The following is a 27,125-nucleotide window of genomic DNA, read 5'->3' on the forward strand; positions in this document are numbered from 1 at the left end:
GAGACCTGGCTCTGCAACATAAAAGCAATATAGCAAATGCCCTTGGAACCTGTCTCTCCCCTTATAAGAGGAGGATTGTGAGGTCCATTTGGCAGTTTTCTTGTATTAATGTAGGGACAATCATAAAAGATCTCAGTGCATCATCAGTATAGCATGCAGTTCAGCCAGGAATGCAGTGTGGCTCGTGGATCTCATGACTTGTTTTGCGTGTGGCATGGCCACTGAATTGCCATAGCTCATGCACCCCCAGCAGCTCTCTGGTGGCAGCAATTTTTAATGTCCCACAGAACAGCAGTGCCCCTGGCTGGATACCTGGCCCACAGTCTGGAATGTGGGGTTTTTTTGGTCTTAAATACTGAATAAGAGGGATGTTGCTGATTCACTCTTTTCCCACAGCCAACCCTCTAGTTCCTGTTTATGACTTGGTGAACTTCAGCTCAGTTTGCAAAGTGCCCCCATCCAACAGGGGAGGGACATTGCCTTCTAACAACAAATGAGACACAAGGGAGCCTTGAGCTTTTTTTTCAGTCTTTCATAATGTGACATCCAGATGGCCTTTGGCCTCTGTTAATACCACCTCCCTTGGGTTAGCTCCATTCTCCTGCTCTGCCCCTGTTACCTCCAGCTCCCGCCGTCAGAGCAGGCTACAACTCTGAAGCAAAAGGCTTGGCATTGAAGCAGTGGTCTCCATGGGCCATCGTGGGTAGGGAATGGAAGTGGATGTTCCTTTCAGGACAGGTGTCCAAAGGGTAGGAGACTGAGTGGTTCATCACTGGAGGCAGGTTGCACAGGGAAATGGAAAAGGGCACCTCCTGAAAGATGGGAACTGGAAGTGGGGAGCTGGTCTGGGACCGCAGCATTGGGGAAAGTAGGGGCTGCAATGCAGGTTGTAGCAGAGCAGGGCCCTCCACCTTGGGGCTGCTGTCTTCGGCAACAGAGCTCCTGCTCTCAGAGATGTCCAACTCCCATAGAGGATCTGAATTCTGGACCTCAGTCTCAGTCTTGGTGGCAGCAGGGGGAGGCCCCGTGTTGATGGCTGTATTCATGCCATAATACCGACGCTTGTTAATCCAGTACAACAGTGGGCTGTAGGTGAACGTGGCGGCTCTCATCACCTCCACCCACGCCTGGGCACGCTCTTCCCGCCTCAAGTTCTTCCTCCAGTGCAGAAAGAGAATGCAGCCACCAGTTACCACAGAACACAGCCCCAGAAATCCAAAGTACAATGAGACCCACACTAAGGCAAGAGAGAAAAAGAGGCAATGCAAGATAAGGAAAGCTAGGTCTAGAGAAAGCATGACCTGCCCAGACTCAGTCGAGCCTCTTGCTCCCAACCCTGGACCCATCCAATCCGATTTGAGAAACATTACTAATGGCAAAGCCCATCAAGGAAGCAAGAGTTTATAGGTGACAGGGACACCGGTGTCCCATCCTATTCCATCATACCCACATACCCATTCAGCCGTGATGGCCTGGGGTATTCATAGTAACCCCCTTCTGGTTCAGCGGAGAAACAATGATTCTCTGCCACCGATCCCTAGTTTCGTAGAGGAAACAATATCCTAACTGCTTAGCACTCCTCCACGCAGGCAGCCACCACCCCATCCATGTAAAAGGTCTTCCCTGAGTATCTGCCCCAAGCTAAGGTACAGGGTAAGGGACAGAGACTGAAGGGGCATTTACCACCAGGGAGGCTCAGATCCTCCTGCTGGGAATCCATAAGGTCGAGTCTTGGTACCCAGCTGATGGCTCTGGGGAGAAGGAGCTCACTTACCCATCTGCCCAGCCAATAGAAGGCCCTGGAGTGCTTAGTCCCATTGTTCCCTAAGCTGAGGTCACTGGGTTCTGAGCATTAAACATTCTACGGGCAGTGCTTATGAGGTCTTGGGTTAACAGAAGGAAGAGATTCCATCCAATGGTGTCTCCTAGGCCTAGTGTGTCTCTAATGCCTGGGACTGATCCTCCCACTGAATTGTCTGCCCTCCACCTCTTATGGTGAACTCTCAGAGAGGCCCCCATGTGTCTTAGAGGTCTATCCATGTTGCTGGGCTTTAAGAAACAGTTGATGGACACCTGTCACCAGTGGGGAGCAGGGCAGGGAGCACACACTTTGGGCAGCCTTGCCTTCAAGACTTTTATAACCAAGCTACAGGAGAAAATCTGCTCAAGGCAACTAAGTGATCAGCGCCTCCGTCCTTCACTCTTAGAATCTCTTGTTTAGTTACCTTCCTTCAATAGGTGTTAGCCAATGTTTCCTGGGCCTCAGGCCCTGTGGGAGCTCCCTGCCAGCCAGCCCTACATCTCTTTCCAGCCTCACCTTCCTCCCTATCCTTCATACACCTTATGCTCTGACCCAGCCAGACTCTTGAACATACCTGGCCTATTCACATCTCTGGCGTTTTGCTCACACTGCTCCTCTACTTAGAAGTGCCCTCCCTGCTACCCCCTGGGTGAACACCTGCTTGTCTTCCAAGCCCAGCTCAGTCCCCTTACTCTGGGACAGTTGTTTCTATTGGTCTCCCCAAATCCCATCATCTCCAGTTTTAAGGGACTTTGAGAGTTGTGTAGTCCAGCTCTGTCAGGAGCTTGAACCCCGGGGGTAGATCTCCCCTCCTCAGCAGCCGGCACCACAAGACTCCCCTGAGTGGGAGACTTGCAGCACATCCTGAGGTGGTCCAGTTAGAAAGCCCTTCCCTAGTGAAGCCCTGAGTTGCACCCCTGGGCCAGCTCAGCTACTGGCACCATTTTATTACTTCTTCTCTGTAGCCCCCCACCCCCGGCATGTGACGTGGGGCACTATTCAGTGTGGATTTTCCTCCAGGTTCTGCTTGCTTGGCTCTCCTGTCTCATTGGCTGCTGCTTTTCAGTCTCATTGCTGATTTCTCTTTTCCCTGCTCTCTAAATGCCAGCGTGCTCCAGGCCTCAGCCCTCCGTCCACTTTCGTTCCGTCAGTGGTCTCATCCAGACTCATGGCTTTAAGTGTTACACAGACACTAACAGCTCACGCCTTCTATCTCCAGCCCAAACTGCTCCTCAGGACTTTGGACTCATTCACCTCACAGCCAGGTTGACATGCCTACCTTTAAGGGGATTAAGTCTATCAAGTTATCTCAAATGAACATGCCCAAGCCAGACTCCCAATCATCCATCCTCCAAAATCTACCCCAGCCTTCCTCCTCTCTGTAAATGGCAACTCTGCCCTTCCAGTTGTTCAGGCCAAAAGCCTGGATGTCACCCTCAGCTCCTTTCATTTGCTCACAGCCACGTTCACTCTGTTAGCACAATCATTAGGCGTTGCCTTCAACACACATCTGGAATGTGACTACTTTCCCACCACTACTACTGCATTCTATGCACCACCCTCCCCTGCTTGGAGTACTGGTCACCCTACAGGGAGACCCGGTTGCCTGGGACTGAGGAGGTTTTCCAGGACATATGATTTTCTACACTAAAACCAGGAAAGTCTTGAGTAAACTAAGACAAACTGGTCACCTTGGGAGATCTTCCATCCTTGCTCCCCCAAACCTGTATTTTGCCAGAAGCCAGAATGATCCTTTTAACAAGTAGGTTAAAAAAAAAAAAAAAAAAAAGAACATGTTACTTCTCTGCTCAAAACCTACAGTGCCTTTTCCCCTTACTCAGAATAAAAACCAAAATCCTTAAGCAAGGTCTACAGAGCCCGAAGTGATCTAACTACCCCTCCCCATACCTCTTCACATAAGAACCTCTTTGCTAGGGATGCCTGGGTGGCTCAGGGTTGTGTGTCTGCCTTCGCCACAGGGCGTGATCCTGGACCTGGAGTCCTGGGATCAAGTCCCACATCGGGCTCCCTGCATGGAGCCTGCTTCTCCCCCTGCTGGTGTCTGTGCCTCTCTCTCTCTCTCTCTCTCTCTCTCTCTCATCTCTCATCTCTCATCTCTCATGATTAAATAAATAAAATCTTAAAAAAAAAAGAACCTCCTAGCTATTCCACAAATAGGGCAAGCATGCTCCTGCATCAAGGCATTTGCTGTTCCCTCAATCCGAAAGGCTCTTCTCCCAGATATCCAGACAGATGATTCCCTCATTTCCGTCAGCATTCTGCTCAAGTGTCCTCTTATCTCCATCTCTCTCAGCCTGCTTCGTTTTTTGGCATAACATGTATCATTATCTAACATTACAACTGACCCTTGAACAACATGGGGATTAGGGACTATGACCTCTGCACAGTTGAAAATCCATGTGCAACTTCTGACTCCCTCAAATTTATCTACTAATAGCCTACTGTTGACCAGAAATCTTACCAATAACACAAGCTGTTGATTAACACATATTATGTATATGTATTATATATTGTATTCTTTTTTAAGGTTTATTTTTAATTTTGAGAGAGAGAGAAAGCACGTGCACACAAACAGTGGGGAGGAGCAGAGAGACTCAGACAGATTCTGTGCTGAGCATGGAGCCCGTCAAAGGGCTCGATCCCAGGACCTCGAGATTATGAGCTGAGCCAAGATCAAGAGTCTGATGCTGAACTGACTGAGGCACCCAGGCATCTCTTATATACTATATTCTTACAAATAAAATAAGCTAGATAAAAGAAAAATGTTAAAGAAATCATAAGACAAAAAATAAATAAAAATTAAAAAAAAAGAAATCATAAAACAAAACACATTTACAGTGTTGTTAAAAGTCCACGTGTATGTGGATCTGTGCAATTCAAACCCATGTTGCTCAAGGGTCAACTTTATTTTTTGTCCCTCATCCCACTAGAATGTAAGATCCATGAATTAGTAAACAAGAAAATAAATACCTAAGCATTTCAGATGGTCATAACTGCTATGAAGAAGATAAAATAACGTAATGAGATAAAGACTATAAAGGGACAGTGTCCATCAAGAAAAATACCTTTGAGGTGCTGACTTATGAACTGAACCATAAATGGCTGATGCAGATCTGAGCAGAGGGATCATCAACCAGTGCAAGGATCCTGAGGCAGGTATAGGTGAGCACACTGGAAGGACTTCCTAGTCTCAGAGTCCACCACACTACTTCCAGCACAGGCCAGGGCCTATGAGTGCAGGGTGGCCTGAGCAACGCTGGAGGCCCTGGCCCTGGCCCTGCCCCTGGCCCTGGCCCTGCCCCTGCCCCCAGGGAGTCCACCATTCAGGCGGGGTTTCTACCAGGAAGACCCAGACAAGGACTTCCACGAAGGCAAACTGGTGGATGCCACTGCAGTGGGCTTGCCCCAGGGCTGGCAGCAGGTGAGGCACAGATGTTGAGGTCTCTGTGTCTGACACCGGGAAATCCTACTTGGTTCAAGGGGATGAAGAAGATGGTGGTATTGGGTCAACAGAGGTGAAGGAAAGAGCATTACGAGAATCAAAAGCAGCCAAAAGAGGGGCGCCTGGGGTGGCTCGGGTGATGATCCCAGGGTGCTGGGATGGAGTCCCACATCGGGCTCCCAGCTCGGCGAGAGGAGTTGCTTCTCCCCCTCCCTTGCCCCGCCTGTGCTCTCTGTCTCTGTCTCTGTCTCTCTCTCAAATACATAAATCTAGAGAAACCAGCCAAAATAAGGGCTTGTCCGGGACAAGGAGGATGTCCGGAGACAAGGCTGGCATCTCGCAGGGTTCCAGATGCTGAAGGGCACCCAGAGCGCCGGGAGACGGCCTCCAGGGGCGGACGGCGCGCGGCGGCCGCTGCATCCGGGCGGGGCCCCGGAACCCTGCGCGCGCGGAACCTCGGGGCCGGAGCGCGGGCGCGGCGGACCCGGAGCGCGATGGAGCAGGCGCGCGAGCAAGCTGAGGCCGCCGCGCCCGCGGACGAGGAGGCGGGGGAGGCGGCGGCAATGGCGGCCGTGGCGGCGGCGGCGGCTGGCACGGGCCCGGCCGTGCTGCAGGTGGCCGGGCGGTACCGGGGCCTGTGCGCCGTGCGCAGCCGCGCCCTGGGCCTGGGGCTCGTGTCCGCCGCGCAGCTGCGCGTGTTCCCGGTGCGCCGCGGCTCGGGCCGGGCCGACGGCGGCGGGGTCGGGGCGGAGCTCGAGGCCAACCCCTTCTACGACCGCTACCGGGACAAGATCCAGCAGCTGCGCAGGTGCGGGCGGGCGGGAAGGGAAGGGAAGGGGCGGCCGCGTCCGACGCCTGCGGCGCTTCGGGGACCCGGTGCGGCCCGGTGCCGGCCCCGGAGGGGAGCTGCCCGCGCGGAGGAGCGGCGTGGCCGGCTGACGTCGCGCTGCGGCTCGGCCCTCGGCGTCCCTGCGGGGCCCAGGCTCCCGCCCTGCCCCGCGCCCTGCCCCGCGCCCTGCCCGCGCCCAAGTTCTCCAGGCGCCGCGGCGGGATCCTGCGTCAGCCCGGGTGGAACCGCCGTTTCCAGGACACCTGCCCTGCTTGTAGAATGGGAGCGTGAAGCCTTCCATAGCGGGGCGCGACTTAGGCGGGGTCGCGTGCTGAGTCCCTGAGGCCTGGCCGGGAGCTCCGCTTCCAGGCCTCAGGCCGCAGCCCCGACTGCAGGGAAGGAAGCTGGGGGAGGGAGCAGGGCTCCCGGACTACTGGGCTCACAGTTGGACCGGCCCTTGAACCCTGTCTTTAAGAGGAGGAAACAGAGTCCGAGACCTGCCAGAGGCCGCAGGGCTGCTTGGGATTCATCTGATTTGGGATCCAGGGTTCCTTACACTACCCCTCAGCTTCCAGATAAAAGGACTTCGAGATCCCGAGGCTCGAGGTGGGCGGGTGTAAGGGGGCCCAGGGAGGGTCTGAAGAGTGGAGGTGGACAGAGCTGAAGGAGTGAAAGGGGATTAGAGGGGCCTGGGTGAGAATCTGGCAAGTAGGCGGGCAGCTGTCTTAGGAAGAAAACCGGGAACTGTACCCTGTAACTTTGAGTTTTGTCTCCTCCCTACTTCCATGGCCTTCATTTACTCCTCCATCATCTTCTGGACTGTTGCAGTCGTCCCCTAGCGAGCCTGCCCCACTTCACCCCAGTCCATCTCACTGCTGCCGTGGTGATCTTTCTTACCTTTCTGAAAAATGTCAGTAAAGGCATGAACGTTTTTTGCGCTCTTTCCAGCAGTATTCAAATACACTCAAGGATTTCCTTCTTGAAAGCCTTTTCTTGACCTACATTACCCTCCAGGCTTTTCTTCCCTTTCACAGGCAGGCATCTTAGGAGAATTGTCTACTCAGACTCTGAATACTTCCCATTCGCTCTTACTCATGAACCAATGAATGGAATGTTTTACTCCTCCACCAGATCATTCCCATCAATATTTACACATACTCTTATCTTCTAAAGAGTGAGCTTTCCAAAGCACCCTCACTGACTAGATAATGTCCATCTTCCTTAGTTTCCATACAAGGTTCTTAATCCTGCAGAGTCTGTCAGTCTCTCTATATTCACTAAAACCTGGGCTCTTGGAGCACCAGCCACAAGTTTGGTGTGAACCAACAATGGGATAAGGCTATGTGCCCTGTTGACCCCTTAAGCCTAGTAACTGGATTTTTGCGTCATACTTTGCACCAGTGAATTGGGAGTATTTGATCTACCTGTAGACCTACTGTATCTAGAGTATGGACAAACTGGAGGGTGTCCAGAGAGCAGCTTTATAGTGAGGAAATATTCACAAATCACATATATGAAGAGAGGCCAAAAGAACTAAGGACATTTGACCTAGAGAAAAATTTAGGGGGCGACAAGAGCAATTTTCAAGTACTCAGATGAAAGGGATTATACATTTTTTCTTGTCCTGAGTGTGAAGATATGATTGGATAGATTTAGGCTCAGAACATTTTTAATGATAAAAGATGTCCAAGGTAGGAATGCACAGACATTGGCCACTCCTCACCCTGTCCACTCACCATGGCAGGCCCAGGTGTGGCTGTGGATGCTTGCAGCACTAATCCTGGTCCTAGCGTTTACAGCCCTAGTGGAGCAGGTGCCACACCCCACGGGACAGGATCCCTGGAGTGACTTTGCACTGAGTGGGTGGCCTGCAACGGAGGGGAGGAAGATCTGCCCATGTAATGGCATGAAGGGAGTAGTGCTTGATGTCACCTCTGGAACTGAGTTTTATGGAAGAGGGGCTCCATACGATGCCTAGATCAGGAAGCAGTCCACCAGAGAAGTGATCAGGATGTCCTTGGATCCTGCAGACCTATGACACTACAGGTCTCATGGAGCTGTAATCCCTGTTTGATGTCTTCCCCAAAGTGTACAGGGCCAAATATCACATTGAAGAATTCTTAAGTATGGCAGCCCAACTACACGTTAGGCTTGAAGACCAGCTTCATTTTAACATAAAGGACAAGCTCTGGTAATTCATCTGCCGGAGCAAATTCTTTGGAGAGAGAGTTAGGGAGAAACTCAGGTGCTAAATCTTATCCTACAGAATTCACTGTTTATTTTATTTTTTTTTAAGATTTTATTTATTTATTCAAAGACACAGAGAGAGAGGCAGAGACACAGGCAGAGGGAGAAGCAGGCTCCATGCAGGGAGCCCGACGTGGGACTCGATCCGGGGTCTCCAGGATCACACCCCAGGCTGCAGGCAGCGCCAAACCGCTGCGCCACCAGGGCTGCCCCAGAATTCACTGTTTTTAAAGCCTCTAAATCATCTGGATCTGGATTAACAGATGTTGAACCTCTGAATGGGGTGAAGATGTCTAAGAGCTAGATGTGTTCAAGTAAAAGCTTGACACCTAGTAGGAATGCTATTGGATTCCTGCTTGAGTAGGATGAGCAAGCAAGATAACTTCAAAGTCCCCTTCCCATCTTGAGGATTTGAATTCCAAGGACCCAGAGTATAAGTACCTGAGGGGCCAAGCTCTGCATCACTCTAGGAAATAACCTGCAAGAGAAGAACGTTATACAGGCCCCTTGAAGATTAATAGTAAATAACTGAATTTCCTTGTCCAGTTTCTTGATCTGGAAGATCAAAGGATCAAATCCTTTGCTATTGAATGCCTGTGTCTTCTCTCTCTCTCTCTCTCTCTCTCTTTCTCTCTCTGGAGGTGGAACATGATGCTTTGTTATTTCCAAATTCAAAATGTCCCAAGTGGTTTCACTTTTGGTTTACCTTTAATCAGGTCTGACCCAGCTGCTTTTGAATCCCGACTGGAAAAGCGCATTGAGTTTCGGAAGCAGCCAGTGGGACACTCAAAGCAAGGTGACTTTATCAGATGTGTAGAACAGAAGGTAAGACCCTCTTTGTGTTTATTGGCTCACCAGTGTACTGCATCCCCATCTCTCAACCCTATCCTGGGAGTGGACTCACTGATGGGCCAGCTGGATGAACTGAACGTAGCCTCTCTCTACACAGCTCAGTCTCCATCCATAAATGGTATCCTGCTTTTTCTGGCCAGGTACTGTAATCATGGTAGAGATCTAGAGGGATGAAAAAGGCAATCCAAGCTCCAGGGGGGTGCAGTAGGTCAAGGCAAAGCACACATGGCAGTGGGTTCTAGGGATAAGGGGAAAAAAAGTGCTTAATAGCTACTCTTACCCTTAGACAAGAATCAGAGCTGGGGAAAAGCATGGTGCTTTTTTTTTGGTACAGTGCTTTTCAAACTTTTTGATCATGATACACAGTAAGAAATGTATTTTACACTGCAGTTCAGTACACACAATTGTATATGACTGTAGCTGAAGCAGAGTTTTTATAAAACAATGCTTTTACTACATGCAATGCACTTTTTTTCCCTTAAAAATCTTTGGCCACAATCCAGTAAATTGATTTCACAATCTATAATTTGAAAAATACTTAGTATTGGTTAGTACACATTTGTTCTGGTACACAGAACGAATTGGAGTGGGAGAGGCTAAAACCAGGAAGTATATGTAATAATCCAGGTATGGGCAGTTTGGGCCTGAAATAACATACAGTGGAAAATTGGGATTCTGCACTATGTTTTAGAAAGAGAGATGTCTATTTAATTTGGACAGTAAGGTTTTTTTTGCCTTGAGTATTCTAAATTTAAGTGTATCCACTCAATTTATTTATTTTTTATTTATTTATTTATTTATTTATTTATTTTTTTGTATCCACTCAATTTAAAAAAAAAAAAAAGAGTATCCACTCAATCTTTTAATAACTGATTAAGTTCATTAGAACAAAAGCAAGTCACTTAATTTGGGGAGCAAATTCAACCTCCTATGACAAACATAGTTTAGAACTTTATGTGAACAAACAAGCCTCTACTACAAATATTTTAATAAATGTAATTTCCTATAATAAACATTTATAGTGCCAATGTTACAATCAGTGGCTCTTGGAAGTATTACTGTATTACAAACTTTCAGTATGACATGGGAAAGCCTTTTGCCCCCTTTTGTAAACAGACTTAGCAATTCAACTTCATAATGATAAGATGTAAACATAAATCAAGATGTAACTTAAATTATGGCAACTCTTGGGTAAATAATGACTTACTGTGTTTCTTACCTAGATAGAAGGCTGCTAATGACTCCATTTGCAAAGCCTTTTCATTACTCTGAGTCATTGGCTCCCTACCACATGAGCCTTTCTTATAAAAAAATTTCTTAATTCTCCATTTTGTACCCTCAAGTGAAAAGTAGACAATGTAACCCACTAGTACACATAATTTCAGGGGGGAAAGAAATCAATATAATGCCCTAGCTGTAATATAAAGGAAAGAACTTTTAGGTGTTTTTTTTTTTTTAAGATTTCTTTATTTATTTACTAGAAAGAACACTAGCACTGGTGGGACAGGTCCAGATGGAGAGGGAGAGGCAGATTCCCCACTGAGCAGGGAACCCCATGCAGGATCGGATCCCAGGACCCTGAAAGAGAGTGCGTGCACTTGAGTGCACATGAGAATGGAGGGAGGGGCAGAGGAAGAGAATCTTTTTTTTTTTTTTTTTTTTAATTTTATTTATTCATGAACGACACACAGAGAGAGAGAGGCAGAGACACAGGCAGAGGGAGAAGCAGGCTCTATGCAGGAAGCCCGAGGTGGGACTTGATCATGCCCTGAGCCAAAGGCAGACACTCAACCGCTGAGCCACCCAGGCGTCCCCAGAGGAAGAGAATCTTCAAGCAGATTCCCTGCTGAGTGCGGAGGGTTGATGTGGAGCTCCATCTCAGGACCCATGAGGTCATGATCTGAGCTGAAACCAAGAGTTAGATGCTTAACCAACTGAGTTACCCAGATGCCCCAAGGAAAGAACTTTTTAATAAAATACTTATTTTGTAGATGATATGAGTGAAATTTCTCTATAAGTGAAATTTTTATAAGTGAACTTTAATATATAAAGTTCTTGAGCACAACTATTCTGTGAAACCTAATGCAGTCATCAGAGGCTCTCTCACCTATATGTGAAATTATCGTAAATACATAGACAGCAAATGCTGACTGGTTTTAGGGGTGTTGTGTTATTACTTTTAAAAATGGTTTGGCGCCTGCCTTTGACCCAGGGCGCGATCCTGGAGACCCAGGATCGAATCCCACGTCGGGCTCCCGGTGCATGGAGCCTGCTTCTCCCTCTGCCTGCCTGTGTCTCTGCCTCTCTCTCTCTCTCTCTGTGACTATCATAAATTAAAAAAAAAAAAAAAGTGCCTAAACCGGGACAGGATGCTTGAGTAGCTCAGTGGTTGAGCCTTGAGCCTTTGGCTCAGGTCGTGATCCCAGGGTCGTGGGATCGAGTCCCACATTGGGTTCCCTGCAGGGAGCCTGTTTCTCCCTCTGCCTGTGTCTTTGCCTTTCTTTGTGTCTCATGAATAAATAAATAAAATATTTTTAAAAAATTAAAAATAAGAAAAATTAAAATTCCTAAACCATGAGCAGTGTTGTCAGTGCTCCTCATGAGATTCCACAATGTGCAACCTTCTTTTAAGTTATATAGTAGTTGCATTTCTAAAAAACCTCAGTGTTTGGGGCACCTGGGTGACTCAGTGGTTAACATCTGCCTTTGGCTCAGGTTGTGATCCCAGGGTCCTGGGATCGAGTTTTGCATCAGGCTCCCCACAGGCAGTCTACTTCTCCCTCTGTCTGTGTCTCTGCTTCTCTGTGTCTCTTATGAATAAATAAATAAAATCTTTTTAAAAACATAATAAAAAATATAAATTAAAAACTCAATGTTTATTAAAGCCATATTTTAAAAAAGAAGAAAAGAAAGGGAAAGCAAAACAGAGTTAGAATGTAAACCCAGATAACTTGAAAAGGTTTTTCAATTACAAGGACATCTGGCCAGACACTGAAAAGTTGTGCAGGGTGGGGTAAAATTCTTCATTATGTGGAATTCATTTTTAAGATCGTAGGTCCTGGTACCACTTCCCCTCCCATAAATACAGATGTCCTTATCTAGTCAACTCTTGTGGTAACAGAAAAGTTGGTTCACACAGATTTCCAAAGTATCTGGAGGGAAGTAGTACCCATTTAAATGTCTTATTAAGTGCTCTTGAGACTTTTGGCACATACTTTCAACTATAATTTTAATTATTATAGTTCATTGGTTTTAAAGCCCACATTCTTTTTTTTGCATTTTAACATTTCCAGAGTTGTCTTAAAATTAATGTGATATGAAGATATTTTGTTTTATTATTTAATTGGCATAATTTTCTGATACATAAAATAATGCTGCTTCTTAAGTAGTGTTTTAGGTCAAAATAAAATGCAATAAGCTTATACTTGGAGCTTAAATTTATTTGTATAAGCACAAATGGGAATAAAGAATGGATTGGAGGGACATTGTGGGAAAAGAATACACCGGGCTTAGAGATTAAAAGGTGAATGCAGCTATGCAAATGGAGAGTTTCATTTGTTTTATTTTCACAATGCACCTGAAGGTGAGTGATATGAAAATGAAATCAATTTTCTTTTTTCTGCAAAGTTTATGTGTGAAGGACAGACTGCATTAGGATGCTGCCACTACATAGGGATATGACCAAAAAGACGAGGGTATATCCAACAGATTTTTCTACACCAGACTTTTGTCTAATGTATAGGTACCAATTCTGTGGGCATCATTTAGGAAAAGTTTCGATTCCTTAAGGGACAGACTGCATTAGGATGCTGCCACTACATAGGGATATGACCAAAAAGACGAGGGTATATCCAACAGATTTTTCTACACCAGACTTTTGTCTAATGTATAGGTACCAATTCTGTGGGCATCATTTAGGAAAAGTTTCGATTCCTTAAGGCACAGAATAACGAAAGACAGGACTTTATATGGGCAAGTTTTTCAGTCTCAGAATCCCAGCTGTAGATTGTACTTCTCTGGAAAAGCTTGGACTTGAACTGAGAAATTGAATGAAAGACTTAGAACAACCCATCCCTACTGTCAGAAACCTCATAATAGAATTTCCTGGCTGTGGCCTTTATCAGAGATAGTGGCCTAGAGGAAGAAATAATCACTAATTAGATAGAGGGAATATTAAGAGTAAGTTGAAAAGACTCTAGTCTGGTGAGGATGCCTTCCATCAGAAGTGTGTCACAGGTGAGAAGCAGCCTTCGAAAATTCATTTTTCCATTGCTCACCTCCTTTGTGGCACAACATTGAGCAGATCAGAGAGCAGAGCACAGAAAACCCTCATTCTGGAAGGATGTAGCAGGCCTCACTCTGGGAAGGAGTACTTCATATCCATAGTGGCAGGTATAGAATGGACTCTCAATACCAGTATATGGTAGTTACTAACAAAGAAATCTTCTGTCATCTGTATCTCAAAAGCTGAGTCATAGAAAAGTCTCACAAACAATAACTCCTAGAACAGTGTGTGTACAGTTACTGTATAGGATGGAGAAAAGTGAGTTTTCAAGTGTCAAGTTACTAAATGAGATATTACACACATGTAGTGGTCTTTTTCTTATGAGTAAGGTATGGATAAATATCCTGTCTCATCATGTATTTCAGACAGACACCTTGGGGAAACAGCCTGTGAGCAGAGGATTCACTAAGGACAAGGTAGGTTGAAAGATGAAAGATCTAAGTCTGAAGTCAGAACATCTGTAACAAGAGACTGCATATTTGAACATATTTACTGTGGTTCAGTGATTTTGTGATTTTTTTTCCAACTGTGGAGATGAGAAATATTTCTAAACATTTTTATGTCCTTGTTACAACCTCTAGCATATTATGTGTCCTGGGGGTGCTAGAGGAAATATGAACGAAATCCTAGTGATATACTTCCTTCCTATAGGAAGTAGTTTTAAAAGATCAAAGCATGTTTACTCATTTAATTTGCAAATAAGGAGCCACCCCTAGTAGAATAGCAATTAAAGGTGACAATCAGATTTTCTCCTCTTACCAGCTACAAAGTGCTGTAGTGCTCATTAGTGAGGATAAAACATTTGGAAAGTACTTACAGATATGCCCCAGGAATAGCACTGTAAAAACCTGCCTGAGTTTAGGGGTTTACTTCTCTGAGCACACAGGTTTTCTTCTACACATTCTGTACTTATTGAAGATCTGCTCCACTGTCCTGACCTATTGCTTCCCACAAGGCTTACAGATAGTTAAGCTGTTTTATTTTTTTAATTGTGGATATTAATTGCCTTTTATTTTCTCATTCAGACTCTCAGTTCAATCTTTAACATTGAGATGGTAAAAGACAAAACCGCAGAAGAAATAAGACAGGTAATGAATGAAAATGGGTTGGCACACTTTGTGAAAATGTGTGCTCTTTGAGCCAGATCTGAAAGTAGAAAGGAGTGTACACTTCTTGACACCTCTTTCTAGCCAAAATGAAAGGTGGCCATAGAAAGCAAAAGTGATACGTTAGATGAAATGTGATGGCATAAGAAAGCTTGTCCTTCTTGATTTTACTCCTATATGGCTAATCAACTCACATTACCCCCTTCTGTTTCATTCCTGTTGCCCAGATCTTATTTAAAATCATCAGTATTGCGTTCCTGGCTTACTATATGGCCTGTCTAAATAGGTTTCCCTGCTCCTCCACCTCTCATAGTCTTACTAGCTGAATCTTCTTAAAGTTCTGCTTTCATTATGGGAAAGCATAGTGTATTGGTTAAGAACACAGACTCTAGAGTCAGGCCACCAGTTTTAAGTCCTAGCTCTGCCACTTACTAAGTGAATGACTTTGATAAGCTAGTTAACCTCTCTGGGCCTTCATTTCCCTATCTGCAGAGTGGAGATAACTATAGTACTTATCTCATAGAGTTATTTGGGGAATTAAGTGAGCTCATATTTGTAAAACATATAGAACCATGCCTGGCACAGAGTAAAGTACTGCATTTGTGTTTTTAAGTAAATGAATAAAAATAAACACTATGTCAGTGACCTGCTTGCAAATATTCAGTGACTTCCTGTATTCCTTTGCTTGCCGTGCAGAGTCCTCTTATTATGGGACCTGCTTCAGGAAGCTTTCTGGATACCTTCCTTCTAAGTACTCATAATCTATCCTACCTCCTTAGTCATTCCATACACCTTGCATTGCTATTTAATTTTAATTTCTATGATTCTTCTTTCTCTAATTAGACTATAATAAACTATTTATTGACATTCCTTGTAATTCCATGAAGTATTTTAGGTATATTGAGGAAAAAATAATAAGAAAAGCAGTAGACTATGTGTCAGGTACTGAGTGCTTCATATGCACTATTGCATTAAATTCTCATAACTACCTGGAAGTGTAGGTGCTATTATTTCCAATTTACAAGTGAAGAAACTATGGTTTAAAGAGATTAAGTAACATAAGGGTAGAGCTGGGACTCAAACCCATGTCTGTTTGACTCTGCATCCTATTTCCTGGTGGGAAGTTGTGCCAATTGCCATGAGTTTCCTTTGGGTGCTGTTTTTTGTTTCAACAAAAGCATTTATTGAATACCTACTAAATGTTAAGTTGTATGCCAGACACAGAAATAAATGAGAGAATCCCCTACTCTCAAGAATTTTTAGCCTAGTAGAAGGACAAACACAAAAACAGATGAGAATAGCACAGGGTTCTAACTTGTGTTAATAGAGGCTTATGCAAAGTCTCTAGGAGACCTCAAACTATGTCCTCGGGAAGAGATGCCAATAGAAAGTGGACACCAAGCATGTCCTTTAGGGGAGAGAGAAGCCAGGCCCAGGATGCTTGAGCATATAAATATCATTCAGGCCTATAATTTTAGACACAAATTTGTGTTCATTATAATTTTGAGTAACCAATGTCAGTTATGTTAGGAAACATTTGTCTGTCTTACAAATTTCGGTGTTGATCATGAACTATCAATATAAATTAAATAAAAATAGCAAGATATGATCTCCTTAAAATGAAAAGACAGTGTCTGACATGCAAAAAAAAAAAAAAGGGCAAAGGAACCTTTGGCTGTATTGACAGTGGTCAGGTCCTGGGAGGTAATAGTTCTGTATCCTGTGTTAGTTAGATCTTACTTTGATTGGTATCTTCAGTTAGGGGGCCCTCCATTCTTAATGAAAATAGTGACAAAGCAAAGCATCTCTAAAGGAGGGTGGCCTCCTTCAAAAGCTCACTCAGGTGTCACTTTGGCTGTGATGCTTTCCCCAACTTCTCTGCCTTTGCTAATGCTGTCATTCTCTGCTTAGAATGTGTGTCTTCTATCCTTCCTGTTTTCTTCCCAGCCTCCTTGTTCACCTGGCTAACTCCTAATCATTCCTCACAATATTGCTCAAGTATTCCCCTCCTCTGGCACTCATTACCTAACTTGGATTAAGTGCCTTTTTGTTGCCCTCAGAGTACCTTGGCTCTGGTTTGCATTGTAATTCTGTTGTATTAAGCACAAACATATTATTTCACCTAGTTTTCACAATAATCCTCTCAGGTTGATATTATTGCTATTTTACTGATGGTTATATTGGTGTTATTTAGTGATTTTCAATAATTTGTCCTAAGTAGCATGACCAGCAGATGATTGGACCTGGGATTTCCATCCAGGTCTACCTGAGTCCAGAAACTCGGTTCTGAATGACTGATGCCCTGGCTGTCTGAGAAGCCCACAGTTGGCTGGGGAATACTGGTTTTGCAAAGGAAAAGAGAAGATATGAGAACGTGTCTGTTACATACAGGCACATCTTGAGGGAACTGATTAACAAGGCCATGAAATCTATTTGTCTGAAAGGAATTTGTTATTAAGAGTTACAGTTTAATCATCTAGCAAGTAGATGGTATTAAATATTTTTGTAACATATATTAGTAATAAAAGTATTATGTTGGGTTTTCTTCCTTGTTACCAATAGCATGTTACTCTGAGCAATGAAAGCTGTCACCATTTCTTGGCATAGGTTGCAAAGATTATCCACATGTCACAGACACCCTCTCTTTTTTGTACAGATTTGGCAGCAGTATTTTGCAGCAAAAGATACAGTCTACGCAGTTATTCCTGTAAGTAGTTTGGAGGGGAAAATGAAAGTGTTATAGCATGAAGGTCAGCGATCTAACCTTAGCGGGCAGTTGCCTTTACTTTTTCTATGTTTATTGCCTCTCGAGAACTTACATTTATAGCTCTGAGGGTTTTTATTATGCCCTAAGCACCAAATATTGGAAACTCCATATGGTATATTTATGGCTCTTGTTTTCCGTCTTTCTGGTTTAGAAATGTCTCTTTGACTCAAGTCTCTGACAAGGGAGCATGGTATAAGCTCATGTTGCTGAGCAATTTCCAAATGTGTTTTACTTCTTTTTGGTGTTTTCCAACCATAGTGTTGGAATTTCAGACAGGGACCCTAACATAGCTTTTTTCCCCTTTCATCTGTAAATGGCCTATTACTGAGCTGACTTAGAGCCTCCTCTAGGCTTTTTCTGGCATTTCCCATTAGCAAGTGGCATTTTCTTTATTTTCTCCCTTCTTGAAATTGCTGTCTTGGAGATAGTCACTGGCCACTGCTTGGCCATTGAGGTTTATGACTAGGAAGGGGTGCTGCTGGCTTCTTCTACTTTAACGTCCTTACACTAACTTTTGCATAAAGCATTTTATCAGCTAGTTCTGTAATTGCTCTTCTTCCCTGAAGAGGAAGTCATTTAGGTTAAATTTACATCAAGCACTGAGTTTACATGTATGAGTTTGAGATTAAGGAGGAAAACTTAGAGACAAAAAGGTAAAGTCGGGTCTTTTGTTTGTTCTAAGAGTGTTGCTACCCCACCTTTTACACACACAGACTTGTTCAAGAGTTCAACGACCAAAGGATCTGCACTTTCTGTGATATTTGAGATCTCTAATACTGACTCATTGTTTAAACAGGCCTTCTTGGCTCTCCCTCAGACAGCCTCGGGGACCTGAAGTCTCTGACACTTGGCAGAGTCCCTTGCCGAATTTGGAGCATTTGTAGTATCCACTCTTCACATGTAATTCTGACCTTGAGCAGCCAAACATATATCCAGTTTTTCTCTTTATCGTAAGAGGGATTTGTAAATGATAGAACTTAAGAGATCTTTTTAGTTGTATTTTACTTCTAGAATTCAGTCTTGGTGAATTTAAATATGATTGCAGCCTTATATTTTCTTGGTTTTGAATTTAATTATTTTCTAACCTACAGGAAGAGAAGTTTGACCTGATCTGGACCCGGGCTCAGTCCTGTCCAACAGTAAGTTTCCAGTGACCAGATGAGGATTGCTTATCAGTGCTGGCAAACAAGGATGTTTTCTAGCCTATCCCTTCATACTCCATACTATCTCATGTTATAGTGCTCTGCTTATTTAACCAAGATGCTCACGTGTTAACTGTACTGATAAGAGGTTTTCAGCTGTAAGGAGTCATGTGGGTTTGTCACAGTAAGTATCTCAGGATCTCTAGCTCCCTGGCATGGTGCAGCCCCTTTCTGATTTGGATCTCTGTCATTATAAGTGAACATGGGAGGCAACACCTGAGCCCATAACATTTTCACCCTCCTTCAAGCTTCTGTTTTATTGCCAGTTTCTTTTCCATTTTGGCCTTGCTATTCTGCTTGTGTGTGCCTAAGGAATTATGAGCTTGTTGGAGTCCTGCACTGCCAGAAGACCTAAGGGAAAGGGAATTGATGAGGTGGACCAGCTAGCTGACTTGGTGTCAGTAATAATTTCTAGGATTTTTCAAAAAGATTTTCCAAACATCGCTGAGAGAAAATTAAAAGCATCTAAGTAAATGGAGAGATGGGCTATGATCATGGATTGAATGACTTGGTATTGTCATCATTTCTCCCCAAGTTGATTTCTATAGAGTAAATATCCCAATCAAAATCACAGTAGGCTTTTTTTTTTCTTTAAAGAAATTGACAAGCCAATTAAAAAAGAATTGTTTGGATATCCTAAGGACCTAGAATAACAAAACAAGTTTTGTTTTTTGGGCATTTTTGCTTTTGTTTTTGAACAGCAAAGCAAGGTTTATTGAGTGATAGTGAAGCAAAGTTAAGTGAGTGATAATATGAAGCTCCCAAAGAGGAAGGAGACCCACGAGGGTTGTCCTAAAGCAGTTTTGAAAAATGAACAGTTAGAGGACTTACATTTCATGATTTCAAGGCTTATTTTAAAGGCTTATTTTAAAACTACAGTAATAGGGCAGCCTGGGTGGCTCAACAGTTTAGCACTGCCTTCAGCCCAGGGCAGAATCCTGGAGACCCAGGATCAAGTCCCGTGTCGGGCTCTCTGCATGGAGCCTACTTCTCCCTCTGCCTGTGTCTCTGCCTCTCTCTGTGTCTCTCTCATGAATAAATAAATAAAATCTTTATTTTTTAAAATAAAATATTTAGGGATCCCTGGGTGGCGCAGCAGTTTGGCGCCTGCCTTTGGCCCAGGGCGCGGTCCTGAATATCCGGGATCGAATCCCACGTCAGGCTCCCGGTGCATGGAGCCTGCTTCTCCCTCTGCCTGTGTCTCTGCCTCTCTCTCTCTCTCACTGTGTGCCTATCATAAATAAATAAAAAGTTTTAAAAAAATAAATTAAATAAAATAAAATATTTAAAAAATAAAACTACAATAATGAAGACAATATGATTGTGTCATATAGATCAATAGAACAGAACAGAGAATCCAAAAATAGACCAACATGGTCCGTCAGTTATTTGTTACCAAAGGTGCCAAGGTAATTAAATGGGGAAAGGATAATCTCTTCAGTTGAGATATCTACATGTAAAAAATGAACCTCTACTCTTACCTCACGCTGTATCCAAAAATTAACTCAAAATAGATCCTAGATGTAAATGTAACTTTTAGAAAAAACAATCTTGGGCAGCCCTAGTGGCGCAGCGGTTTAGCGCCGCCTGCAGCCCAGGGCATGATCCTGGTGACCCTGGATCGAGTCCCACGTCAGGCTCTCTGCGTGGAGCCTGCTTCTCCCCCTGCCTGTGTCTCTGTCTCTCTGTGTTTCTATGAATAAATAAATAAAATCTTTAAAAAAAAAAAAAAAAGAAAAAGAAAAAACAATCTTAGGTTGAATGTTAATGATCTTGGGTTTCGCAAAGATTTCTCAAGTATGTCACAAAAAACACAAACTGTAAAAGAAAAAATCAAAATCAGTAAATTAGATTTCATCCAAATTAAGCTTTTCTATTTGTATTCTCATGTTTATAGCAGCATTAGTCACAATAGCCAAAAGATGGAAGCAACCCAAGTATCCATGAATAGAGGAATAGATAAACAAATTGTGGTATTTACACCTAATAGAGTATTCAGCCCTAAAAAAGAAGAAAATTCTGACAGATGCTACAACATGGATGAACCTTGAAGACATTATACTAAGTGAAATAAGCCAGCCACAAAAGGACAAAACTGCATGATCCCACTTACATATCTAGAATAGGTCTAAGTACCTAGAATAGCCAAATTCATGGACAGAAAGTAGAACGATGGTTGCTAGGGGATGGAGAAATGAGGGAATGAGGAGTTATTTTTTAATGGACATGGAGTTTCAGTTTCAGAAGATTAAAAAAGTTTTGGAGATGGATGGTGGCGATGGTTGCACAACAGTGTGAATGTACTTAACGTCACTGGATTGTACATTTAAAAATAGTTAAAATAATAACTTTTATGCATATTTTACCACAATAAATAAAAAATAAAACTTTCTACTTTTCAAAAAACGTTATAAGGGATCCCTGGGTGGCGCAGCGGTTTGACGCCTGCCTTTGGCCCAGGGTGCGATCCTGGAGACCCGGGATCGAATCCCACATCAGGCTCCCGGTACATGGAGCCTGCCTCTCCCTCTGCCTGTGTCTCTGCCTCTCTCTCTCTGTGACTATCATAAATAAATAAAAATTTTAAAAAAAATTTTAAAAAAAAGTTATAAAAATGAAAAGACAACGCACAGACTGGGAGAAGATATTTGCAAGACACACATTGATAAGTGACTTACATCTAGACTATATTAAAAACTCTTACAATTTAAGGAGATAGGCAACCCAATTAAAAAATGGGCAAAAGGGACGCCTGGGTGGCTCAGAGGTTGAGCATCTTCCTTTGGCTCAGGGCATGATCCTGGAGTTCTGGGATCGAGTCCCACATAGGGCTCCCTGCATGGAGCCTGCTTCTCCCTCTGCCTATGTCTCTGCCTCTCTCTCTGTGTCTCTCATGAATAAATAAACAAAATATTTTTAAAAAGGAGGGGGGGAACGCCTGGGTGTCTCAGTGGTTGGGTGGCTGCCTTCAGCTCAGGCCATGATCCCAGGATCCGGGATCGAGTTCCACATCAGTCTCCTGCGAAGAGCCTGCTTCTCCCTCTGCCTATATCTCTGCCTCTCACTCTGTATCTCTCATGAATAAATAAATAAATCTTAAAAAAAAAATGGGCAAAAGATTCAGACAAATCACCAATTAAGTGGAATGGCAGATAAGCACCTGAAAAGATGCTCAATAATATTAGTCATAATGTGAATTACAAGTTAAAACCATAATGAGATACCACTAAAATGACTAGAGTTAAACAGACTGGTGTAGTGCTGGAATAAGTGCTGGTGAAGGTATGGAATAACTAGAACTCCCACATACTGCTGACATAATAATGTAAAACAGTGTAAGCACTTTAGAAAACAACAAAAGTTTCTTTAAAAGTTAAGCATATGCCTGCCATACTACCCAGTTATTCTACTCCCTAGATGTTTTCCCAAGAATTGAAAGCATATGTTCAGACAACACAACTGTTCATAGTGGCTTTATTTGTAATAACCAAATACTAAAAGATATCTATCACAGGTAAATAAAGATATTATGGGGGGAGAGGAGATTGTGTGTACAGAAACATATACAGTGGAATAATATTCAGCAATAAGAAGCAATAATCTATTGATACATGCAACAACATGGATAGATCACAAAACAATTACACTAAATGAAAGAAATCATACCAAAAAGAAGTATAGCTTCTTTGGCTCCATTTATACAAACTTCTAGAAAATGCACCGTGACTAGGAGTGACAAAATCAATTCAGTTTTCTGTTAGCTAGTCACTGAGGTCATGTCATCTGAGAAAAATAAAATAGAGCCTGAGTGGTTGGCCATAAGGAGATAGTTCCATGACTAACACATACCAGACTGATGATGCTTTGTTTTGTCCTGACACCATTCTCTTCACCACTCATTCCCAAACATCTTAAGCATAAAACTAATCATTTCTTCGTGTTTACAACCATCCTTCAGTATCAGCCTCGGATGATAGAATAGGAAATGATTATAATTGGAACAGAAGTTAACTCAGTGGCATTAGAAAGTTTAGAAATTGAAAAACTCAAATGTTCATCAATAGAAGAATAGATAAATTGTGGTAAATTTCTATAGTAGCTTTCCATACAACAATGAAAATTAATGAATTAGAGTTATACTTATCAACTTAGATAAATCTCAAAAGTATAATGTGAAGTGAAAACAAGTTGCAAAATGGACATATAGCTTGATAAGATTTACGTTTTTAATCTTATAGTATTTGTGGTTTATGGATATGTGTATGTGCATGCACACTTACAGTATAAAAACCCAAAACAGACACCAAATGCAGGATATATGTTACTCTGGGATGAGATTAGAATAGGTTACAGAGAAAGCTTCTATTGGATCACTAGTGCTTTCTTTCTTAGGTGGGATGGAAAATATATGAGTTAAATTATCACTTAGGAATTTCATAATTTAAAAAAATATTTAAAAACCAGACAGATAAAAAAATGGAGTAAATGATACAGGCAGTTGGACATGGAGCAAATGATTGTATTTATTCATCTGTCTACTCATGTATTTGTTTCTCACAGTTTCTATGTGCACTACCAAGAAGGGAAGGTTATGAGTTCTTTGTAGGACAGTGGACGGGTACTGAACTCCACTTCACTGCACTTATAAATATTCAGGTAGGTGGCTTGTGCTCATTCCCTAGAAAAAAGAGGCTGCTCTTCTGTGGGACCGTGAGCCCTTGCTGAGGCTTGAGGACACAGAGTATCTACTAACTCCCAGCAGTATTTGCTTTGGCATTGATCGATTTGTATATTGGGCTAGCTTTCTAGGCCCTACTCAATACCTATAAATTGGAAAAGACCCCAAAATATATTCTGTGACTACATCTGGTACCTCCTGTTTCTTCCCCAGACCTCTATAACATTTACTGCTTATGCCCCACTTAACTAACATGAGTCAGTTATGATGGTTATCTTTTTAACCCTAAGGTAGGCTCCATGTCTTCCTTGTATTTTATGAACGGAGTCAGCACTTTCCAAGATGCTAGATGCATAGTTTCCATTCCATAGATGTTTTGTTTGCTTTCTTTCTTTTCCTTTTCTTTTATTCCCAAATATTGGATTAAGAAGTTCAGTCCAAAGCATTTGAAGCTCTTAAAAATGAAGTCAATATTTTAAATCAGATCATAACTAGATCATAACTTTAAATCATCATAGAATGTCATAGATTGACATTTCATGTTTAGAGGCCAAATCTGCCCCAAAAACAAGCATGTGTTACCATGGCTTTGAAGGTGAGGGTAAAGGAAGTGCAAAATAGAATGAGAATTTGTTCATGACTATATCCCATGTGCTTGTATCCTAAAATTGTACTATACTTTAAAAAAAGAGGGAGGAATAGGATAGAAAAAAAAAAAAGCAGAATGAGGGGGCAGTTTTTACTTTGATTGGATGCATTATAAAAGAACATTTATTAATATCTAGCATTTGATGTACTTTATGTCAAGTGCTTTATAAACATTATGTCATTGAATCCTCACAGATGTCCCATGAGATAGTTACTGTTATAATTTCTATTTCTAGAGAAGAGCATGGGCTCAGAAAACTTAGTTCCTAATGTAGAGGAGAGAGGTAATAGGTGGCCTAGCTGGATTTGATTGATTCCAAAGTCTGAACTGAGCCCTTATGCAGCTGCATTAGAGACAATGCTAGGACTTAGAAACCTGTGAGACAAGGTCCCTGCCCTCCTGAAGCTCATAGACAAGTATGGGAAGAAGATCCAGAAACATAATTATGATCAAAATGATCAGTATATTTGAAGTATATGGGGGAGAATTGAGAGGCTGAACCCTAGCAGTAGTTAGGTATTGATAATTAAAAGGACCTTTGCTGAAATTTAGAGATGAAACTCCGAGATCTTTTTTGAATGTGTAGTTCTTTCCTCCTATACTATATGAGGACTTTCACTTTGAACCCAGCCTCTTTTCCTAGTCTGGACTGAGGTCTGGTAACCACTGCCCTGTCCATTCTTCATGAAATTATGATGTTCCCATTCTTCTTTTCCCCCCTATCTCCCACCCAGATTATATTTTAAAACTGCACATTACAAATCTGGCCCATGTGCAAACTCTCCAGCTATTTGCTACAGCTTAAAAGAGCTCAGTCTTCAGAGCCAGCCAAGGGGAGTAGATTTCAACTGTGAAATGCACTAGTCCATAAAAGTGGCAATTACACAGGCATATTGCTTTCTTTAGAACTTGATTTGGTAGCTGCTTGTGCCATTTTGTTTTTAAATATATGGCCATGATGAAGGATTCACTGCCTACTGTAAACATTTTCTGGGAAAAATGCCAAACCTTTTTCAATTGAAGACACAAATAACACTGTGCAAACTGTCAGTTTCACTGTGCCTTGTCAAGCCTGACCATCCCCCACCTACCAATCCTCTGACTCACTAGCCACCCAAGGGGCTGTTAAGAGCCCGAATTTCCTCTAGACTCTCTATTGCTCTGAAATTGCAGTTTTGTGTGGTGGTACCTTATTGAGCCTTGATAAGTGTTTCTTGTTACAGACCCGAGGGGATGCTGCAGCCAGCCAGCTGGTTTTATATCACTATCCTGAACTTAAGGAGGAAAAGGGCATAGTGCTGATGACAGCAGAAATGGATCCCACATTTCTGGTAAGAATTAATTTTTACCTCTTCGGATTTACCTGGTGGCCCTGAAGGTACTATTCTTTTGCCAAAGATCATGAGAGTAAAATCCCAGAGACCTATATGTACTTGTTTTGTAAAGTTGACAATGATTTTGTCTTGCACAAGCTCTTCCAAGTTGAAGGTAGTACAATCATTAACTCAGTCACTCATTCACAATTTTGAAGTCCAAAAGCTCTGAAAACAAAGTTTTCTCATAATTCATTTGGTCACAAGACCTTATCTGACTTGAACTTACTTTGTAGCTAAATCTTCATTGAAACTGATATAAAGGGGTGTCTGGGTGGCTCAGTTGGTTAAGCATCAGCCTTCAGCTCAGGTCATGATCCCAGGGTCCTGGGATCAAGTCCCATTTCGGGCTCCCTGCTCAGTGGAGAGCCTGCTTCTCCCTCTATCTCCCCTGCTCGTGCTCTCTCTGTCTCTCTCTCACTTACTCTCTTTCAAATAAATAAATAAAATCTGAAAGAAAGAAAGAAAGAAGAAAGAAAGAAAGAAAGAAAGAAAGAAAGAAAGAAAGAAAGAAAGAAAGAAAGAGAAAGAAAGAAAAATAAACTGATATAAGGCCATTTGTAATCCTTATTAATCCCACTTGGTGTGGAATATTCATGCATTTTACTAAGGAAATATTAATGAGTTTGATTATGGGGAGTTACATAATAGATCTGTCGCCTTTCTAGAATACAGTAATTCTGACTCTGAAACACATCCGGTCCTAGGGGTTTCAAGTAAGAGACTATGAATAAGCAAGCAAATGGTTTCTTAAGCGTAAGGACGAGTTCAAAGTCCAGAATAGTTGTTAATCTTTTTTCTTCCTCCACACTGTTCACATGTACTACATTCATCATACGTAGTGATTTCTCTTCCTCCTTTTCTTTCTTTTTTTTTTAAGATTTTATTTATTTATTTATGAGAAATACGAGAGAGAGAGAGAGCGAGAGAGAAGCAGGCATAGGCAGAGGGAGAAGCAGGGTCCCTGCAGGGAGCCTGATGTGGGACTCGATCTCGAGACTCCAGGATCACGCCCTGGGCCGAAGGCAGGAGCAAAACCGCTGAGCCACCCAGGGATCCCCACCTTTTTTTTTTTTTTTAAGATTTATTTATTTATTCATGAGAGAGTCACAGAGAAAGAGAGAGAGGCAGAGACAGAGGCTGAGGGAGAAGCAGGCTCTTCGAAGGGAGCCCAGTGCAGGACTCGATCCCGGATCCCAGGGTCATGCCCTGAGCCAGAGGCAGACACTCAATCCCTGAGCCACCCAGTCATCCCACTCTTCCTCCTTTTCCCATTCCCTGGTATAGAGCATTGACCATATGTCCATAGGTAATGATGTCCACTGTGTTTGTTCTCCCTGTATATCCAGGGCCAGGAACAGTGTTATGGTTATTATACAACTGGTTTGTCTAGACCTTGCTCGTTTCCATCTCATTGTCTGGCAGGATTTAAGTTCAGGATGTCAAGAGAGTGAACACTATAGTGCTTCTTCTCCTGAGAATCTTCATTACAGTACCCACTCCTTTTCTTCTCTCTCTTACCAGCTACTTACAGAGAGGGAAAAAACGACTGACTCTCAGCTAGTATCTCAAAGTAGCAGTAAGCCCCAAGTCTGGGACAGAATTGGAACTCTTCTTTCCACTATCACACTCAACTGGAAGTCACCAGAATCCTATCCAAGAGAATGGAATTGCTATTAACTGAGGTAGACAAGATTGCAGGAGGAACAGATTTGAGAAGAAGATCAGGAGCTTAATCTTGGGCATGTTAAATCTGAGATTCCTATTAGATAAGCAGTAGGCAGTTAGATGTATGAGCCTGGAGTTCAGGAGAGAGATAAATGTAGGAGCTGTCAGTAGACAGATTGTTATTTAAAACCATAAGACTAAAAAA

General features: G+C 42.9%; 2 protein-coding genes across 8 annotated transcripts in view; one reads left to right on the forward strand and one right to left on the reverse strand.

Annotated features, from left to right (window-relative positions):
* Window positions 1-411: 411 nt before the first annotated feature.
* On the reverse strand, window positions 412-1,828 carry TEX38 (testis expressed 38). 3 transcript variants are annotated; one of them, XM_077845082.1, is made up of 2 exons: window positions 1,775-1,828; window positions 412-1,237 (listed from the first exon to the last, which is right to left on the reverse strand). In XM_077845082.1, exons 1-2 carry the CDS (start codon window positions 1,776-1,778, stop codon window positions 645-647), a joined length of 597 nt encoding a protein of 198 aa, XP_077701208.1. In that variant the 5' UTR covers window positions 1,779-1,828; the 3' UTR covers window positions 412-644. The 3 variants fall into 3 exon arrangements, with proteins under 3 accessions (XP_077701208.1, XP_077701209.1, XP_077701207.1); XM_077845083.1 differs by having other exon boundaries at window positions 416-1,158; window positions 1,684-1,796; XM_077845081.1 differs by having other exon boundaries at window positions 438-1,237; window positions 1,684-1,812.
* Window positions 1,829-5,190: 3,362 nt separating this feature from the next.
* The window catches only part of ATPAF1 (ATP synthase mitochondrial F1 complex assembly factor 1), a 30,831-nt gene continuing 8,896 nt past the window's right edge, over window positions 5,191-27,125 (forward strand). For 2 of the 5 annotated variants that reach the window (XM_077845075.1, XM_077845076.1), the window contains exons 1-8: window positions 5,735-6,072; window positions 9,057-9,165; window positions 13,843-13,893; window positions 14,503-14,565; window positions 17,240-17,290; window positions 18,442-18,489; window positions 23,113-23,208; window positions 25,103-25,210. In XM_077845075.1, the coding sequence (XP_077701201.1) occupies window positions 5,759-6,072; window positions 9,057-9,165; window positions 13,843-13,893; window positions 14,503-14,565; window positions 17,240-17,290; window positions 18,442-18,489; window positions 23,113-23,208; window positions 25,103-25,210 (840 nt within the window). In that variant the 5' untranslated portion in view covers window positions 5,735-5,758. Of the gene's footprint in view, window positions 5,244-5,734; window positions 6,073-6,468; window positions 6,700-9,056; window positions 9,166-13,842; window positions 13,894-14,502; window positions 14,566-17,239; window positions 17,291-18,441; window positions 18,490-23,112; window positions 23,209-25,102; window positions 25,211-27,125 lie in introns of those variants that run through there. The other 3 variants (XM_077845078.1, XM_077845079.1, XM_077845077.1) reach the window with 3 other exon arrangements.

This window comes from Canis aureus, chromosome 13, assembly GCF_053574225.1.
Source record: "Canis aureus isolate CA01 chromosome 13, VMU_Caureus_v.1.0, whole genome shotgun sequence".
In the NCBI taxonomy this organism is placed as follows: Eukaryota; Metazoa; Chordata; class Mammalia; order Carnivora; family Canidae; genus Canis; species Canis aureus.

Coding starts and splice junctions, on each gene's coding strand:
- TEX38 (XM_077845081.1), bottom strand. CDS start 1,720: ATGGATTCCCAGCAGGAGGATCTGAGCCTCCCTGGTG. Junction 1,238..1,683: donor GGATCTGAGCCTCCCTGGTG/GTAAATGCCCCT, acceptor CTCTTGCCTTAG/TGTGGGTCTCATTGTACTTT.